Raw genomic sequence first — 19,673 nt, forward strand, 5'->3', positions numbered from 1 at the left:
TATGTGTTTATTTATTTTGTATTTTTGTCCATAGGACCCCCTTGAAAATGAGATGCTACATCTCAAGGGGCTAACCTTTCAATAAATTTGAATATGTGACCATCTGGATGATTAATTACCGGCCTACAGGCTCCCTGCATGCATAATGAGTTTGTGATAAAGCTTGCGTAAGGTCCTTTTTATCACAAATAAACCATTAGAGCCAAATCTTTACCACTGTGTTAATTGTTAATGTGGTTGTTTATGGGCTGTGACTACATTTTAATACTATTATAGTTATGATTGTTTACTTTCAAGAATGTATTTGCTCTGTATTTTTATTCAGTGTTAAAGTGCTTTGGTCTTCCATTTTCCAGCAATGCTACTGCAGCACTTGCAATGAGTTGTTGAGTGAAATATGTCAACTATTGGATGGATTTCCATGAAATTTGGTTGTCATTTGTACTCCCCATGATGAATCCTAAAGAGTTTGCATTTTCATTTAGCACCACCAGCACACCTAATTTCCACTTCATACTAAATACCCATCACGTTAACATTAAAGCTGCTATAATCAATGTTTTTCTATTAACAATGGATAAAATGCCTATGTGTGTATGAAAGGGGTCATTTATAGTGTGGAAACCTGCAGATAATAATCACCTATGTAGTTCTCCTCAGCTCTGTGAAGCATTTCAGTGTCTTCTAACTGATTGTTTTGATTTTATGAGACTGGCCTCCCAAGAGAAACAACAACATCATTTGTTTCAGCAAATTCCCAGATGACTCTAACACAGGAGACCACTAATTTTCTTGTTGCCACCAACAGTCAGTGTTAGTTCGTTTTAACCATGACCGTGGTTGTTCCCGAACCATAACCACATAGTTATAGTTCTACCATAACAACGACGGTCCTCTAACCCAAACCATCAACTTTCCCTCAACCAAATTAAACCGTCTTTGTGCCTAAACCTAACCAAACTGTGGCCAAAGCGTTGTTGAATCATAAAACTTCTTTTTTTTTTCAAATATGATTTGGAACCGTAATAAATAAAATAATGTTGATATGGGTGTCCTATCAGCAAACACTTAAATGTGTTCTTCTGGAGGGCATGGACAAGCAGTGTATTTTGTTGTTTAATTTAGAGAACTTGTTGGGGTTTACTACCCTTAACTTTATTGTTTTGGTTCAGTCTCATTGCTCTCGCCTCCTGATGCAGCAGGCATCACCCAGGACCAAACAGCAGATAGACAAAGTTAGCGACTGGTGAACATAGTGGAGCATTTAACAGCTTAAGTGTGAGATATTTCCCCCAAGAGTAGAGAGCAAAACAAGAGAATATTGGACTTAGATTCACTGGGTACCAAGAAACTCCTCTCCAGATGATTCCCAATGTTGCTCCATGGAAACCCAGTTTCCTTAAGTGGAAATGCAGTTCCTATCTGTGCTACGAGTCTTGTCTTCAATATGTGGACTATGTGAGCAAATAGTGAAATGTTCTTTTCAGATTTGCTTTGTGTTTGGTTGTCTATTACAGTACACTGTAGCTTGCAATAGGTTTCATCACAGCATGCAAGACTGCAGTCCACTCACTGATGTTTATTTCAAAGGCTTCTAAGACTTTTTCACATGGTACACAGAGATGCTCCTGGCCTTCTAGATTTAGATGAGAAAAACACACTATTTTTGTCTTTGTATATAAGCTTAGGCATGAAATGTCATAAGGATTCAGGTGGTGTCTTGAATCAAATTAGAGGCCATGTGTATCATGGTTTATTGGGTTACTGTGTCTCTGGAAGGCATAATGCCATAACAACTACTGCAACCACCCTGCATGATATTTTCAGGTACAGTAGCTGAGGATATGAAGGCTCCTCACTGTAAATTTAGCTCATGCCCTCTTTGCATTATTTGTTGGCTTCATTTAGCCTTATTAGCCTCACGTGGACAGTGGTTGTTGGCAATTTGGTAGTGTTATGAAGCAAGCTGCACTGTGGAGATAAGAATACATTTGGCTTCAACAATAACAATTTGTTTTTGTCCATTGAAATAAAGCCAGTAACATAGATAGAGAAAGAGAGGCAGGCAGAAAGAGGAAGACAAAGGTGGAGGAAAAATAAAGCCATTTGTGCAGCACCCTCCCTGCCCTCTCTACTTTCTCTTTCATTGGGTCGTGGCTGACAGCATTGTGCAGCTTTCTTTAACAGGAAGTGGGACTATTCTATTCAGGGTACTACAGTATATGATCCATCCTACCTTTCATTATATTCTATCTCTCTGCTTTTGTTTTGATCATCCTTTCTTAAATCATACTTTTTCCAATATTTTCGTCATATTAAATTATGTAGAGACATTATGCTATTTCTCTATTTAAACCACCAGAGCACCCAGGGAGGCTTTCCTGTTCTCTACCTCCTCAGCTGAAGGGATTGAGGAATTTATAAAAATATGATGTTATGCTTCTTTTGTCAGCTGTTCAAAGATTTTGGTTCCAAGTCATGTCTTCATCGGCAAAACACAAGTTAATATGCAAGTAATAGGTCTTTGAACGATGACCATTACAATGATATATATAAATATACATTATACATATAGAAAGGTTTTGAGAATCTAAAGTGTGCCACTGTATATATATATATATATATATATATATATATATATATATATATATATATATATATATATATATATATATATATATAGGTATTCATACAGTGGCACACTTCAGATACTCTAAAACCTTTTTCACAACCTTTGCTCTTACAGGAAAAAGTTTGGCTAAATAAGCTTATAAGTGTAGCTAATACATTTTATGGTTAGTTTACTACACTATATAACTATAGTATATGATAGTTAAACACACAAAATTAGTTGGACACCTGCCTGGTTTGTGGTCTGTTGTCTCATGATTGTGAGTGTAAAAGTGTAATTGGACAGATAAAATACAGTGTCTGTTAACTTTTGGTACAATATATAGTTGGAGAAGCATCAATGCTCTCATTTTCAACAATATGATAAAATTAAGAACCACATGAGCATCAATAATTCAAAGCAGAAAGTACCAGATAAATATATGTGATGCTATAACACATTGTGGACCTGCAGAGAACCAAGCCATAACATTAATCAAAACTTGCTGAACATAAAGGAAAAAAAAAAAAACGATTAAGTTCTTCATTTTATTCCATTGAGTGGTTTTAATTCAGCTGCTGAATTATAGGCTTAATAATAAAAATGTGAAATCTGTGTGGCACGGCTATACAAGTCCTGTCTGATGTTGCATACATCTCATTTATTTTTATGATCTCAGAATTTTGAAGGGTAAAGCTGGACAAGTTGATTCAAGAATCAAGCCAAGTCTCCAGCCTCAAGTCCGCAGCTTTGTCCATCAGTCTTTGCGTTTCACTATTCTTGACCTTTCCTCTTGTGTTTGTGTATTTGTGTGTCAGTGTGTCACATGATTTATGCATTTATCCTTGTTTCAGCTATTTCTTCTATTTCATCACTTATCTGAAAGGCATATATTAAAACGACATCCATTGCATCTTCAATTTCTTGAATGATACCATTACTATTGGTGCTCACTGAGCAAGAGACAGCTCTAATTAACTTTTCAAGTGGTTCTCAGGTAGGGAAAAACACATTCACGTTCCTCCAGGGATTGAGTCCCTCCTTGTTTTATGAGACCACTCAATCCTGAGACCATCAGCTACCCATGGCCCTGAATTGCGGAGCTAGAATGAAGCAATGCGATGTGGTGAAGTGTCGAAACAGGTTAAGGATTTAAGTAGCTACCACAACATGGAAGAAAGATGGTCTTAATCAGAATGCAGAGATGAACGTGTCGGAGAATTCATCATTGGTACCCTTGTAACCCAGCTGAGTTCTGGAAGAAAAGGAGTGAAAATCTGAGAAAAATAGCAGAATTGGCCACGTGAATCACTCTGTCTTCATTTCCATATAAGAACATATACATATATATATATATATATGTATGTTCCCAAATGGATGCGCTTTAAGATCTGAAGGCTGTACAGTAGCTCTCTTTCAGTTGCCTCTTCAGGACTGTTATCGTCGTATAAATTTCACCAAAGCATATCCCACAGTGTGCTGCATCTGTTGAGAGCCTTTCATGTAAGGCTCTATATTAAAGAAGAGTCTTGTTTCAGGATTACACATTTAAAGACAATCAGTGTTTCCCTGCACTCTCTGCTGACCCCTGCCATTAATAGTTGCAGCTCGACATAGTATTTATGTGAAATGAAAGCATAGTCACAGCAGTATAATGAGCTGGCAGTTAATGATGTGCAACCGCAGGGGTGATATTCTCTATCAAAAGTGCTGATAGCATGTGTTGATGTGAGTTCAAATTCCTCAACAATAGTTGGCAATCCATTAACTCAAATTTACTGATTAAAATATAATAGTTTCCCCATTGTGGTAAATAACTGAACCTCTCCTGTTCTCTGAGTGTGCTTTAATTTAACAACGCTCCATCAATTTCATAACATGGCTCTCCACAGGGGCAAAATACTTCTCAGCAATATGAAAATGTGTTTTACATTCAGTAAGAAAGATTGATGCCCTCGAGGTGGTGATATATTCACTTTTCTGTAACATTTTATTGATTGGCTTATTTATTCATGATAGACCTACGGAAAGAAAGCAATGACCTGATCAGCATTTGAGGTACAACACACTTGTTTCATACAATAAATCAAAAGACCGTTTTAGTTTATGCTCAATGTCTTACATCAGCATTTTCATCATTTAAATAAAATGTTTCTAATATTTCCCTAAGGCAATGTTTTTCACTACAATTTGTTGTATACTGTGAATGTTGTATGTTATGTTATAGATACATATTAGGGTCCATTTAACGCTATGAGCTCTCACACTGAGTGTGATAATATGTAATGTATTATGTTAAAACCCTGGATGGCTACAAATGTCTATTAGAACAATATACAGCAATAATGTTGCCCATTGACTTTTGTTGAGCAGAGCAAAAATGAGCCACACCTAAAATGTGTAAAATGAGCAATCACACAGGGAAGCAGAGGATTGATTTATGAATGTATTGATCGATTACATGTTTAGGAGTTCAAAAAAAAAAACAGCGGCTCAAGGAGAAATTTTGATCAGGAAAGTGGTTCTGATAAAAATAGGTTGTGTTTCTTCAATAAATTCCTAAACCTGAGAGCCTAGAGGTTGTCCAGTCAAAATTACTGCACTCTGTCAAAGACAAGGGCACAACCCAAAGAGTAATGGCTTCGCACCAACTTTGGTGTTCGTCTGCCAGACTGGATTGAATTATTGTGTTCCATAAAAGTTTAATGGGATTTCAGCTGGCCTAATATATAAAAGGAAGACTGCAAGACTGAGCCTCTGTGCTTTGGTTCTGTCTTTATAGCTTTCTCTTCAGGCTTACTGGGAAGGAGGCTGCCAAACAAACAGCTGAGTGGACACAATGTTTCATGGTTTGGATTTTGATTCACTAGCTGAGGCACATTAAATCATGTTATAAATCACATTTAGGCAAACATAAGCGCACCTTTTAATGCTATAGCATCTATCTCTGTCATGAGCCCCCTTAGCAGACATTTTGCACTGCTTCTCCCGTTACAGTGCTGAGCAGTGTAATTTAGAGGTGGGTTAGAAAAGGTCCACATCTTGAGGTCAATAATCCCACTTAGGGTACTATTAGTTGATGGTTTATCTCAGTTTAGGCCTGCAACACTTAAACTTCTTTATGTATCAATTAACTTGACAAAAATGACAAAATCATCAATGTAGTCGGGTTAATTTCAGTAAAATCATTTGGCCACAAGAGCAATCTTTTTTCTTTTTGTGTACGTTTTTAGAAAACATTGAAAGCATGAACTGAATTTAGATTTTTCACACTACAGTCATTTATCATGAGTCACAATGAGAGACATCTGAATAAATACATCAGTTTCTTCTGGTAGTGAATGTAAATTTCTAGAAAACTGTCAGGAACACTAACGTCATTTACTTCAGATCCCTTGGCTGTCACACTTTGTCATTAAAAACAAACAGGAACTGGGCCTGTCTTTGCAAATACCTTCTCAAATCTTGATAAAAATTGCTCATTGTACCTGTATACTCTGCTTCAAATGCTTTTGCCTGCCCCTGCATTGCAGCTCACAGCTGTATTCTCACTTTTGTTTTGAATAACAAGTAGAAATTGTCCCTCTACTAAGGAAAACATAGGGAGGCTATGTTTTATTTTTGGATAATTGTAGCTTTTATAAACAACAATGTTACAACATATTGGTCAGACTTTTCTGAATTCTTATGGGGCTGTCTGTGGCAATTCTTTACACTGCTACACAAATATACAGTGAGCATATTATCATCATGTTTTATATGATCTTATTGTCTCACAACAAACAACTTTTGAGGACATTTTGTGCAATGTGATTACAGTGTGCTACTAACATTTGAAAGCATTTGATGACTGTGGCCTTTTTCTGTTGCCCATTACAGAATGCTTTCACACTACAACTAGACTGATGTTTTTATATCACAGTAAACATTAAAAAGTAAGGCTGTTCAGTTATTCAAGCATAAGAAAGGTTTGTTACAATTGTGAAAAGAGAACAACAACACAGTAAATCTTACAGCATTGCAAGTGCTAAATGTTGTATTTTCAGTGTCTTATTGACTTCCAGTATGCTGAGAGGACTAATTCCTAGCAATGGGCAGCGCAGACAGTGAATTACAATATCTAGTAATTAACTACTGCTGGGCAGCAAGCAACACATGCACATATTCTGTACTGCTAAAAACAGCTTGCAGGTCCCCAAGAGTGCACTCTTTTTCAGCCCTGTTTACGTGATTAATGCATTCACCTGTAGGAATGAAGTTTGCAAGCAGGAGGCACAACACTAACATTTTAGAAGTATCTCTAAAAGTCACAACAGTCAGCAGCCATCACTGTTTTAACTTTGAAATGACACATAAAAGTGCTAACTGCTTTTCAAATGCTGTGAAATGCAAATGAATTTGGCACATGAAGCTACAATGCAGCAGCTGTTCTGTTATGAAATACTAGAGGCTACACTGACTCTTGACTGGTGCTTTCCTGGTAAACTGCTGCAGAATCAGCAATGTTTTCACTTGAATGAGATCCCATGAACTACTGATGTAGATCATATTTAAATGCAGTAAAAATATATGGGTACACAAGAGGTAGGGAGGACCTCCTCAAGTGTACAAGCCTGAGCATGCATCAAAAAGGAAATGATCGCATACAACTAAACCGTTTGTTTTTCCCATGTCCATTGCAGGGCAATGGACTTGCATTTGGGTCGTGGTTTAAAACTGCTCTCTGTAAATTACAAACATGTTTCAAAACACATCTCACAGAAAGCCTATTGCTGAATGAAATGTGAGTCTTACAGCATTTCGTACATAGTCTATGTAATGGCTATCAGCTGGAAATACACATTTACCAGAACCTGACAACACAAAACTGAAATTATCATTAAAAAAAAACGCATGAATATATCCAAAGAAAGAAAACACTGTTAATCTCTGCAGTAATAACACTGTGAATGGTTAGCCTTTTTTTCTGTTTGCTTGGCCACATTTATAGCATCATTGTGGACTAGGACAATGGACAGAAAATTATATTAAGCAGATGAAAGGTAGCAAGCTTCACAACAAGCCAGCAAAAACAAAGAAGAAATAGATGTTCAAAATCACCACTCAAGTATTTTTCCAGTAACAAAAATAAATAGCTGAATAAATGACAACAGCAATAAAATATCATCCAATCTGTGGGATTTTAGTTTCACTTGGGCATAAGAATACGTCAATCTATAACATGGCAATGGCTACACCAGAGTCATAATGTCCCTTCCTCTGACTTATTCTGGCAGCTAGCATGAGCAGCAGGCCAGTGGCCACCTCCAGACTGTAGGAGAGCCAGGCTGTGGCTAAGGACCAGCCAAACGACACATCCACGTAGGCAAGGTTCTCTGGGGACACGATCCGCTGGAACTCCTCCATAGCCTGATTCGAGTATCTGATGTAGATGCTGACCCCCGCCAAGGTGAAAAGACCTGTTGATGCACAGAAACAGACAGATGGCACCACTGGAAAACAAAACCTTTCAGTTTTTGACACATTGCAATGAACCTGTAAAATGGAAATGGATCCATCTTGAGGACATGGAATGAATTCTCTGAGCATGAGGACACTGAGCTTCCAAATCACTCACCATAATCACCATGATATATTACACTTAACCTGTTTCTACAATGAGGTCATTAAGATAATAATGCATTAATTAGCAAATATTCTTTTTCCAACATAATTGTCTTCACATAACTCATTGATGCTGTTATATAATATAAGCTTAAGCCTGTAAGCCCATTAACATGAAGCAATTAGTATAATCCTTGGGCATTAAGGATTTATAGCACCTTCAAGAAAAACATTTTTCTTACTCATATGCAAATTATTTTAACAAGGTGCTTCTACATTCAGTCAGGATCTGTGGTATAAGTATGAAATTACTACCGTATTTTTTTAAACATTTCTGGTGTTCCCAAATGGACAGATGAAATATTTTGCATAACAATTATCGTAGAGATGGACTGGCAAGAATAACACAACCCCAAAAATCCTTAAAGGTTCTATTTGTAAGAATCAGAAATTCCTTCTCATTAGTGACACCTGTGGCCAATAAATGAGGTGCAATGAGGTGCAATGAGATGCAATGAAGTGCAATGAGGTGACATATGTGCTTATTACCACCCTTGGAATTCCAGTAGAAAAAACAAAAGGTGGAAGCTATGTTCTGCTATCGCTCTGGAGCTTGTTTTCTGTTCCTTTGTTGAGGAAATAATGTTGTTTTAGCTGTGTGTGTGCTCGGGAGTGGGTGACTTGTCATTGTATTATTGTGAAATGTGTTGTGGTCGATGGAGGCAGCTAGCCGTCTTATTAGCTGGAGAGCTAATATCTGTGGGGTGTTTTTAGTCAGATAGCACACTTTTTGTTGTGTTGTTGTGTTGTTATGCTGGTCATTTGTTGATGTTAGCAGAAGGCACTCAGGAGTTGCCAAAAACATCACATCCTTTGGATTTTTACGGAAAATTCGGCCCAGATCCTTCACATAGAAATAAGTCCAAAAGAAGGTCTCATTTTTTACGTTACATTACTACCCGTTCACTCACTGGCAATAAAAAATGATTAATATAGGTAAATTGCTTCACAATTCTACATAGAACTTTTAAATACTGAGTAGACCCCACTACATGTACAATTCAGACTGGCCTTTACCTTGGCACCAAGGAAGGTAAAATCACTCCACACTGCTGCAATTAGCCTCTGATAATTACTTATCACTTGAAATCACAACTGTCTCTCTTGTCTCTCTATGGGATTGTTTCTCAGTGTCTATCAAGTAGTGTGTTTAATGTGCATACCAGAGTAGGGAAGAAAGAAAGAAAGAAAGAAAGAACTGGTTGGTAAGTGAAAATGTCATAAATGGTGATCAAAGAGGTTCAGCAGTTCTGGATACCTTTCTTTGGTAAAGTTTATTTGTATAGCACATTTCAACGATAATGCAATTCAAAGTGCTCATTCAAAGAGCATTAAGCCAAAGTGCAAAAGAAACACATTATAAAAGGACATTTAAATACATTTAAAATAGTTATTCAAAAGTAAAGATAATAGAAATGAAAAATAAGCTACAATAAAGTTGAAGTTAACTTACAGCACATCTACAGTTTTCTGGGAATTTGTGGACAGCTAGATTTGCGAGATCACAACATTACAAGATCACGCGAGAATCCATCTTGTCAGGCCTCAAGTTATGTGCTTGTGTCCGAACAACTGGTGGTTCAGACCAATCAGTGTCCTATGAGCATTCTCACATGATCTCGCGAATCCAGCTGTCTCGCAAGGTAAGACAGTGATAGCCAGGTTCATCCGGTCACCAGCCAAGTATTTTTTGAGCATTCTCAAAAAATACTTGCCGTGTCTGTCCTTTTCCAAACAGTTTCCAAGAACAACTTCTCAGATGGTTCTGTGTAACAAACCATCTGACACGTCAGGTTATTGACAGACAGGAAGCCAGTGTAAAGATCTGAGAATGAAAGTTACGATATTGTAACCCAATTTCTATTAGCACAGGCGGAGCCCTCCACTCGGCTCTATGGGTACCACTCTCCTCCAACCACATGCATGTATTTGCCCACTGAACTTTGCATAAACATAGCTGGCCAATCAGGACATGCCTACCAGAATACGTGTGGAGCCCACAGTATATAAGGCAGCATGCCCGCTGTCCAGCATCCCACAACCTCTTTAAGTGGTGTAGGAGTGGCAGGGCCCATAGGTGGAGGGCTCTGACTGTGCTAATAAAACTAAGGTTACAATATCATAACCTTTGTACTATCTTACACAGGCGGAGCCCTCCACTGAACTCTATGGGTACAGAGGGTGGAGCCCGATGAATGAACTCCCTGCCATGCCATAACATCCAACTCAGCCCCACTGATACTGACCTAAAGGTTAGTTACCACAGCCCACCTACTTCTATAGTCTAGGCCGCCACGGCGGAGAATTAGGGCGCCCCAGCCAACTGAGATAGTATACCATTGAACTGGGTGAGGCCATGGCCTAACCTTACAGGGGTCTAGTTACACAATAGACCCTCTGCACACCTCATTCCCCAGGTTATCCTGGAGCATGGGAAAAATGCGGGTGTATCATGCCCAGAGGAGGTCAGGTGAAACACAGCTGACACACACATCCACCTTTTTCACCAGTCTTGGGTCAATCCATCAAGCAAAGACTGTGAAAAGGAGCCTACATGTGGGGTGGAGGGCAAAATGCATCCAGCTGAATAACCCTCGACCTAGAAGAACTCCATATGTTCTTGGGAACAAAGGAGGGATTTTGTCTGAGAGTAGCTCCACTGCGGTCACAGTGAAGCAGCATGCAGCTGGGGTGAACCGACAGGGTGCTTAGCTCACACACTCTCTTAGCTGAGGTCACAGCAAGCAGCAAAGCTGTCTTGACTGACAGTGTCTTCATAGAGGAGTGCTCCAGAGGCTTGTAAGGATCCCTGAACAGAGCCTTGACACCAGAGGCAGTTCCCATTGGGGGGTAGAGGCACGCATCATTAGGCGTTGTCTCCTGACCCCCTGCAAGAAGCATTTCACAAGAGGGTGGCTAAAGACTGGTCTGTCACCAAAACTGTTGTGATAGCAAGAGACGGCTGCTGCATACACTTTAATATTGGCATGAGACAGCCCTCTGTCCACCAAACACTGCAAAATACAGGGGACAGTGGGTGTTGTGCCGGTTGGCGAACAGATCCATTTCCACCTTCCCGAACCAGGCCCAGATCTGCTTCACCAGTTGGGGTGAAGCCTCCACTCATCTGCTGGGGGGGCTGCCCCTCTATATGAGGTCGGCCCCCCTGTTCTCCAGTCCCAGGACCTGGAGCGCCTTCAGAGACAACAAACGCTCTGAGGCCCATCTCAACAGGTCCTCCTTCATCCTCAACAGGGCAGCGGACTGAACTCTGCCCTGCCTGTTGATGTAGGACATCTTGGTGCAGTTGTCAGCCCTCACTAACACATGTCTTACATGTGTCCCTGTATGGCCTGGAGTTCAAAGAGGTAGATGTGTCAGCTCTCTGCCGGATCTCCGCAGGCAAGTCTCTCCCCACCCCATCAGGGATGCGTCCATGAACACTGTGATGTAGGAAGTCACTCATCCCAGTGGTGTTCCCTGTGACAGGTGCTGTGGAGACCCCCAGTATCACAGGTCATCCTGCACTGAGGGGGGAATGGTCACCAAGCAGTACTTGTGCTTCTTGGCACCCAAGAGAAGGCTGGTGATTCACCTCTGCAGGTGTTGCATGAGGAACAGTCCCAGCGACACCACCTGGTGGGCTGCTGCCATGAACCCCAATGCCTGCATGACAGTCAATGCCATCACTGCTGCACCGCACCACACTTTGTGAGCTGCCTAGAGTAGGGCTGTCTGTCTGAATTCCAACAGGGCAGCCCACAGTCTGCATGAGTTGAGCAAAATCCCCAGATATTCCACCTGTTGTTGTGGCTGGGGGTTGCTCTCCTTCTAGTTCCTCTCACCTTGGTCATGCAACGGCTGAAGCACCGTGTCCACACATCTTCTGAAGGTACAGGGGACCAGGGAATAGTCAAACCAATGTGCTCATAGGCTATCCTCTGGAAGCTGAAATGCAGGAACTTCCTGTGTTTCGGCACCACCTTGACATGAAAGTATGAATCCTTCAGGTTGATGATGGTGAACCAGTTGCCAGGCTGAATCAATTCTAGTAACCGCTGGATGTTTAGCATGTGAAACGTTTTGTGGGCGATGCACTGGTTTAGGGTACAGAGGTCTGAAATCTCCCATCTTCTTGAGAACCAGGAAGTACGGGCAGTAAAACCCCTTCTGTCTGTTATGAGTGGGAATGACAGACACAACCTGTTTCTGTAACAGGCCCATGAACGGAAGAGGAACACGGCAGAACTGGAGAGAATAAACTAGTTTCAGTGTCCTGTCCATCCACTCAGTCAATGCACACTCGCAATGCCACACCCCGTAAAATTGCGTCAGGGGGCGAGCGACTAGCTGCATAGTGGCAGTCAGGAAGCTGTGATATCCTGCTTCGGCCATCTCCATCACCAAACCCTCCACAAACGGGAATTTGGCCCATGGGGGGCTAGTACAGAAAGGGCCAAGCTGGCAGGAAAGTCCATGAACACACCACTGCCGGCCGTGATGTAAACATAGCAGCAGCAATATTCGTGTCATTGTGTTCAGTCCTCCTCATCTCTTGTGTGGAGATTGATGAGGGAGAACATGACACAAACATACTCCCCTCCCTTTGTGTTAAGCATGTGTTAGGTGTATTTCTCCCTGATGGAGAGATAAAGCGCTCTGATGCTTCGCTCATAATCAAAGGGACGCATTGTGCACGCCATTCAGAGGCAAAATGGTAACGGTGGCCATAAAAACGGGGAGCAAGTGTGTCAGTCTGCTACCTCGGATGAGGTGTGGTTTCTGACAGCATCATGCTAAACGTTAGAGCTCATGCACTGGTTCAGCACTGTGATGTCTCTGGACATTACTGCAGAGAAAAGGCCAATGTGAAAGGAGCTGAGCCAGCGGGGCAGTCTGTGAGCACAATACTGCTGCCCGCTCTGTGAACACAGCAGCAGACTTTGTGTTACTGTGTTCAATCAGCCTCAACTCCTGTGTGGAGATTGATGAGGAAGAACACGCCACATATGCACACCCCTCACTCTGGGATAAGCGTGCATCAGGTGCATTTCTCCCTGACAGAGAGATAATGCAACGTGACACCGTTTTGCTGCAAAGATGCGAGTAAAACGCCCAACACATCCAAGTTGTTGGCTGCTACGGCCAGCTGTGCACCCAGCTGGAAAAATTTGTCAAAATGTTCCAGTGTCTCCTTGTCGCATCGTACCGGTGGTAGCAGCTTTGTGCTTGCTGACCAGCCGGCTGACCGTGGGCGGCGAGGGTGCCAGGGAAATTAACCTCCATGCAGCTCCGCACCCTGAGAAAATCCGCCAAACGTGCAACCAGGGCTTATTTTCTTTAATGGCTGCTGCCAGGATGCCTCCACACACTGCCAGATGTCTGGGAAGGGGGGTGACACAAAAGCCACCTGAGCCGGGAAAACTGGGCCATAAAAACCCTCATGGAGATGGATCACCAGCTTGAGAGGAAGCTAGGTGGCAGTGTTAGCCCAACACATCCCACCATGATGGTCGTCACTTGTGGGAAATCCCGGTGGACAGATGTTGACAGCCAGGCTACCGTGGGACGTTGACGAACCGGACAACGATCTCCACCAGAATGGAGCCTCGGGGAATCCACATGTCATTTTTGTCCACTCAGATGTGTAATTACCTATTGACATAAAGTTTAGTACTGTGCCAAAAAGTCCCACCCAGTTTTCCAGTCAGTTTGGTAATATATTGTGGTTGACTGTGTCGAATGCAGCACTGAGAACCAGTAATACTAAGACTGAAATTCTGCCGCTGTCTGTGTTTAAGTAGATGTCATTGAAGACCTTAACAAGCGCAGTCCCAGTACTGTGGTGTGGTTGAAATCCTGACTGGAAGACATCAAAACAGTTGTTTAGTGCCAAGACGTTGTTCAGCTGTTAAAAAACAGCTGTTTCAATTATTTTACTTAAAAACAGGAGATTTGATATGGGCCTGTAATTGTTCATTAGTGAGGTATCTAGATTGTTCTTTTTTAAGACTGGCTTGATGATGGCAGTTTTCAGGGCCTGTGGGAAGAAACTTGAGAGAAGAGGCATGTTGACAATTTGTAGAAGATCTGAGGCTATGCAATTTGAAACATTTTCGAAAAAGCCTGTTGGCAGAATATCAAGGCAGCAGGAGGATGATTTCAGATGTTGTATAATGTCCTCCAAAATGTTATGGTTGATAAAATTATGTCATGGTATTTGAATTGAATTTAAGTGGACACAGGGACAACACATAACCTGTACTAGATATGAAGGCACCGATTGCTTGTCTTAACTTTCTGAATTTTGTCAGTGAAGGAGGCAAATTCATTGCAGGTCCTGGTGGATAGAAGTTCAGAGGCTACTGAGACAGGAAGGATTGTTAGCCTGTCGACAGTAGCAAACAAGGCATGTGCATTATTATTGTTTTTGGCAATTATGTCAGAGAAGAAGGACTGCCTTGCATTTCTCAGTTCCAAATTATAAATCCGAAGCCTCTCTTTATAGAGGTCTTAATGAACCTGAAGATTTCTTTGGTTGGTTAGGGAGTAGGCAAATGATTCTCATATAGACTTTAACTTGTTAAATTACAGTGGTAATTGTGTCTGTTGGGAAGAATTGATGAAAATACCTTCACTGATTTGAAAGTCTTCATGAACACAGTTTGCCATGCACTCAGGTATCCATTGCTGATGATTAGTGTTCCCATATGGGCAACATTTCACCTTTAATTCTAGTCGACATAAATTTTATATGTGTAGTCTCCTGTGTACAGTATGTCTTGTATAGTTCCCTTTCATTATTTTCATTGGGTCCTGGCTGTGCACCAATACCACACCAACAATTTGCTAAACATCTATTATGCTCACTCAGAAAAGCAATACCAATTTTAACATTTGAATAGATTGAAGTTAGTTTTTTAAAATTATCCTGAGCTGCAAAATCAAGAGGAAGTAATACATATTGTCCAAAATAGAAATAAATGTGTTTTTTCCCAGAATTTTTCCAAAGAGACAGATTGATCAATAGTGTGCGATGTGATGTGAGGATTCAGAGTGCGATTTCAAAGACCTATTGACACAAACCTCAACATAAATCTTGTATTTGGACATACCATCTCTCACACTACAATATCAAACTCAGAAATATGCTTCTAATGCATTAAATAAGACAGGGAAAAAAAAAAACAGAACGAAATGCTGACATCCATTACCCCTTTTCTGTTTGCATTATATCAGAGGCCGTTTTGAAGGTAGAAGAGCTTAGTGCTTGCAGACCTTTTCATGAAGAGATGCGGTCAGGGCATTTGGTGCAAAGCATGAAATTAGCTGTCTCTTCTGTGTAACATGGGAAGCTGTGCCTGTCAGCAGAGATGGCGAAGTATATAATAAGTCCTTCTACCTCTGTGACAGATTCATGCATTTACTCTCAACCATACCCAAATCTAGATTCAAAAAGTAATTTTCTTTGAGTTCAGACCTAATCCAAAAGCCATCTTTCTGTATTGCATTGCTGATGAAGGTGCATCTTTATTTGGCCATTTAAGGAACCAGCATATCAGCAATCCTTACTGTGTCGACTAAACCCAGAATTTCTGCTCAAAGATGACTCTCCAGTACACAATATATTGAATGAGCTGTTCATTTGATTACAACCAATTTCAACAAAAAAGGGAATTCTATTTTGTTGATACTTCCAGTGGCACCATTTGAAACAGGGAATGACACAAGAACAGCCAACTAATGATTCCCAGGGGATGTCAGAACAAATCTTTCAGTCAAGGACGAGCTCCTCTGCAATCAATTCATCATGATTAGCAATCATATGCTGTGATCAACACTGTTAATCATGTTCACATCCATACAGAGAATGCGTGGTGGTTTGGTGTCTTTGTGCATGTCCAGGCTCATCAAGGACTAACCTGAATATATTATTTATTTTATGCAAAGTTAGGAACTAAAAAAAAAAACCCTTAGCAAATCTCTAGTACTAGTACAAACTATTTTTATTCACACCATTCCACAGCATGGTACTATTTGGGAAAGAGTGTCAAAACTGAGATTTTGCACATGGGCGTCCTTGTCAGACCATTTCTCACACTACTATAATTGCATTTCAATATCTCAAGTCAATCACGTAGCATCTATTCACAAAAACAGACAAAAGGACTGAATAAGGAGATGCAAGTGTTATAGTACCCTTTCACCAGTTTAAAAGTGTTCTGCTCCTTTTTTTCCTTATTGTCACCATAAAAATCCCCATCTGCACACACTCTACTGAGCAAAAAGATCATTACCTAGCTCATTTTAATTAAGTAAAATGAGATTTTTTATTGTTCTCACACAGATGTTTAATATATAGCTGTATGATGTATAACTGACTTCTCCAGTCAACTGTGAGATATAATATTTACACAACAGTAATCACAGTTTTCTCATCATTGGTCATCATTATGTTCCACCGCTAATGTCTGAGAAATGAGGCTCCAACAATCGCCTTAAGAAAGAAGTGAAACAGAAGTGAAGTGAAACTAGTGAGTGTGAGGAGTTAAATTGGATTTTCAAGGTTCTCTAGGTGAAGTCAGCACACACAAAAATGCTCCAGTATGTGTCTCATGTGCCACCCACATACTACATCTTACACGCTGACAAAACCAAGCAAGGGATTTGCTTCAGACCACCCCATTCACAACGTGCATATTATTGTTATAAGCTGAGACAAAAACAGTCTGTGTGGACTTACTGCAGACGAGAAAGTAGGATGCTGTTCCAGCCAGCAAGTTTGGACTGCAGGCCAACGAACTGACAAGTCCGAAGATCCAGCCAAACACAAGCAGGACCAGGCTGAGAGGCAACACGATGACCACCACCTTGTGCAAGCCTGAACACACACACAATCCAAGATGTATACACACATAAACATACAATGAGCTTTGAGATTTTAACAGACTATCCATGATGTTGTTTATCTTAGAGCCTTGATTTCAAAATCAGCTGGATTTTACATTACTGCTGAGTGCTGCAAAGGCAGCTGTGATTTTTTAGATTGATTTCTACCATCCAGGGAGCCATTGGTTTTTCATTTCCATGCATCAGTACGGTATGAAAATAAACTTGAATAGTCTTGAGACTTCTTGCTTGAGATAGCATCTGTCACAGTGGACAGTGGATTTATTACTGTATTTTATTATCAAACTTGTAAACAGCGACTGTTTTCTCTATATCCAACATCAGAACAGAACCTTTTTAATTCAAATGAACCTTTGCAAAATTTCCATGTTTGGACCTGGATTCGATTTTCTGACAACATACTGGAGCTTGTAAATGGATGTTTTTGGCAGCCAACTAGGCCTATTAGTTATTATCATAAGAAAACCCTGACATACCAATTTATTTATCAACTTCTCTGGCAGCCAATAAACAAACCCACTCACCAAGAAGGTGCCTCTCTGCCTCTGACAGGCTGGACATATTTGCTGTAAAAGAAGGGATGACTGAACTCCTGTTTGCTCCTGAAAATGTCAAAGGAAAAGGTCACACATGTGTGCAGACAGAGCAATGAGACCAAACATTGTCACATTTTTGTCCTAGAGCTGCAAAAATAATTATTAGCATAATAAGAAATGGAGCACCTTGCACTATCATTTAATTAAATCAATAAAACAGATCTCTGTTGGACACTTTTATTCCTGATACATATTTTCTCAGTCCTGCATGTGTGACAATTCTGCAGCAAGAATTTGTGTCCTACATGCCCCACTCCCTACAGAGTGACACCGGTGCTTGAAGAGCTTCAAACATTATGATGTCTCATTACTTGGCATTTACTGAATGAACTGCAGGGCACCACCCGCATCAAATTGGACACCTCCTGTACCTAAAGCTGAGCAGCCAATAAACAGATTATATTGGAGCTGCGTTGACAAATATCCTTTAGAATGTCTCTGCAGCCTCTCACCTGTTCACCTGCAGCTGCATGCAGGGGCTGATACAGATGTGAGGGGCTGCAGTTGCTATACAGGACAGTCTCAGTTATACAGTTATCACTTAGAAAGAAAAAAAGAAACTATAAAATCGGGATTTATTATTGCACATTTGTGCAGTCTGTGTATTCCCTGAATGAATTGGGAATTTTTAATAATCTGACTGAGATTTTGTTATCATAGTATTTCTCCACGCTAAAACCACTGGAATGTCATTGTTTCTGTACATCAGTGTCACAAAACTGAGATTCACTGCAAGCTGTTTTTACACCTGACTTTGCACTTACAGTGGAGTGATGAGGAATAATTCATGGCACATATAGCCTCAGCTATGGACTGCTGACAATAAACATGGCAACGCAGCATCATCAGGGTCTGCCATGATCCATGAACAATGTATGAACAATGATAGATCTCAGCACCATCACATGTGGATTGATTTATCTTTTTTTTGTCAACATCACAAACGATCAATAGTACTGATCTTATTTGCACAAGTAGGAAACCTGCTAAATCCAAAATTGGAAACATTACAAGTTAATTAAAAATAGTAGACTGAACAGTTACGCCAAAAAATGTTGATGCCACATGATAATAGCTGCTCAAAATGATATGAAAAGCAGCGCAAAAGTTATTTCACACATTTGGGGAAAAAAGGGTGTGCAGCATATTTTATCACAGTTCAGCATTCTTGAAAAGCCTAGAATATGTAAAGATTTGTGCCATCTAAATAACCGCAAGCGACATACCTTCATTAATTCTCCAAAGTCCAGAATGGGAACTCAGGTCGTCTGGACCTGTGTAGTTAGGTTTATTCACATCGATGATGTACCAGTAATCAGTCCCAATTGCCACAGCGAGGAGGCTAAAACTGAGCAAACCTGTAAACCCCGCAGTGAGAACCACCAGTCCGTATCTCATTATGCACAGTCAACACGCAAAGCGCAGCTACTGTAGCCTAATATTCTGTGCACTTTGTTTCTCTGCTTCTACAATGTAATCTGCACCGACGCTCCAAGATGTGGGATGCGTAAAAGCTCTCCAGCTGAGTCCTTTCTTGTAAAGTGCTGGCTCTCCATGGCTACCACCATCCTAAAATGTAGTTTAAGATGAAAAATGTAGGGGGGGAAAAACAACAACAAAATCCCACCAAAACACATTCCATGTATTATTTCCAGATTTATCTGAAGAGGGGGGAAAAAACGAAAACATGAGAAGGGAGATATGTCTTTCTCTTGGCCGGGGGTCATCATATTGGTATGTGTCAACGACTGTAGCGCTCCTGGATTGATTGATTGTCAAGTTAGGGGAATAGAAGGGCGCACTTCCGGTGCTGTATTTCAAATTTAAATACCCACATTTGGCTGGGGGAGGCTGAATATTTATTTTTTCTTGCAAAAACGGCCACACATCCG

The 19,673-nt window shown here is 40.6% G+C and overlaps 1 protein-coding gene across 1 annotated transcript; it reads right to left on the bottom strand.

The window, feature by feature from the left end:
- Positions 1-5,135: 5,135 nt before the first annotated feature.
- LOC121884328 (transmembrane protein 235) lies at positions 5,136-19,536 on the bottom strand. The gene is made up of 4 exons (XM_042393089.1): positions 19,008-19,536; positions 17,710-17,787; positions 17,019-17,156; positions 5,136-8,070 (listed from the first exon to the last, which is right to left on the bottom strand). The coding sequence occupies exons 1-4, from the start codon at positions 19,177-19,179 to the stop codon at positions 7,826-7,828; spliced, it is 633 nt and encodes a 210-aa protein (XP_042249023.1). The 5' UTR covers positions 19,180-19,536; the 3' UTR covers positions 5,136-7,825.
- Positions 19,537-19,673: the final 137 nt, after the last annotated feature.

The sequence above is a fragment of the Thunnus maccoyii genome, chromosome 18 (assembly GCF_910596095.1).
Source record: "Thunnus maccoyii chromosome 18, fThuMac1.1, whole genome shotgun sequence".
Taxonomy (NCBI): domain Eukaryota; kingdom Metazoa; phylum Chordata; class Actinopteri; order Scombriformes; family Scombridae; genus Thunnus; species Thunnus maccoyii.

What these genes read in the sequence shown, in the direction of transcription:
- LOC121884328 (XM_042393089.1), bottom strand. Translation starts at nt 19,179, where the DNA reads ATGAGATACGGACTGGTGGTTCTCACTGCGGGGTTTACAGGTTTGCTC. An exon ending in ACTTTGGAGAATTAATGAAG is followed by an intron (nt 17,788 to 19,007) that starts GTATGTCGCTTG and finishes TGACATTTTCAG; the next exon opens with GAGCAAACAGGAGTTCAGTC. An exon ending in ATCCTACTTTCTCGTCTGCA is followed by an intron (nt 8,071 to 17,018) that starts GTAAGTCCACAC and finishes GTGCATCAACAG; the next exon opens with GTCTTTTCACCTTGGCGGGG.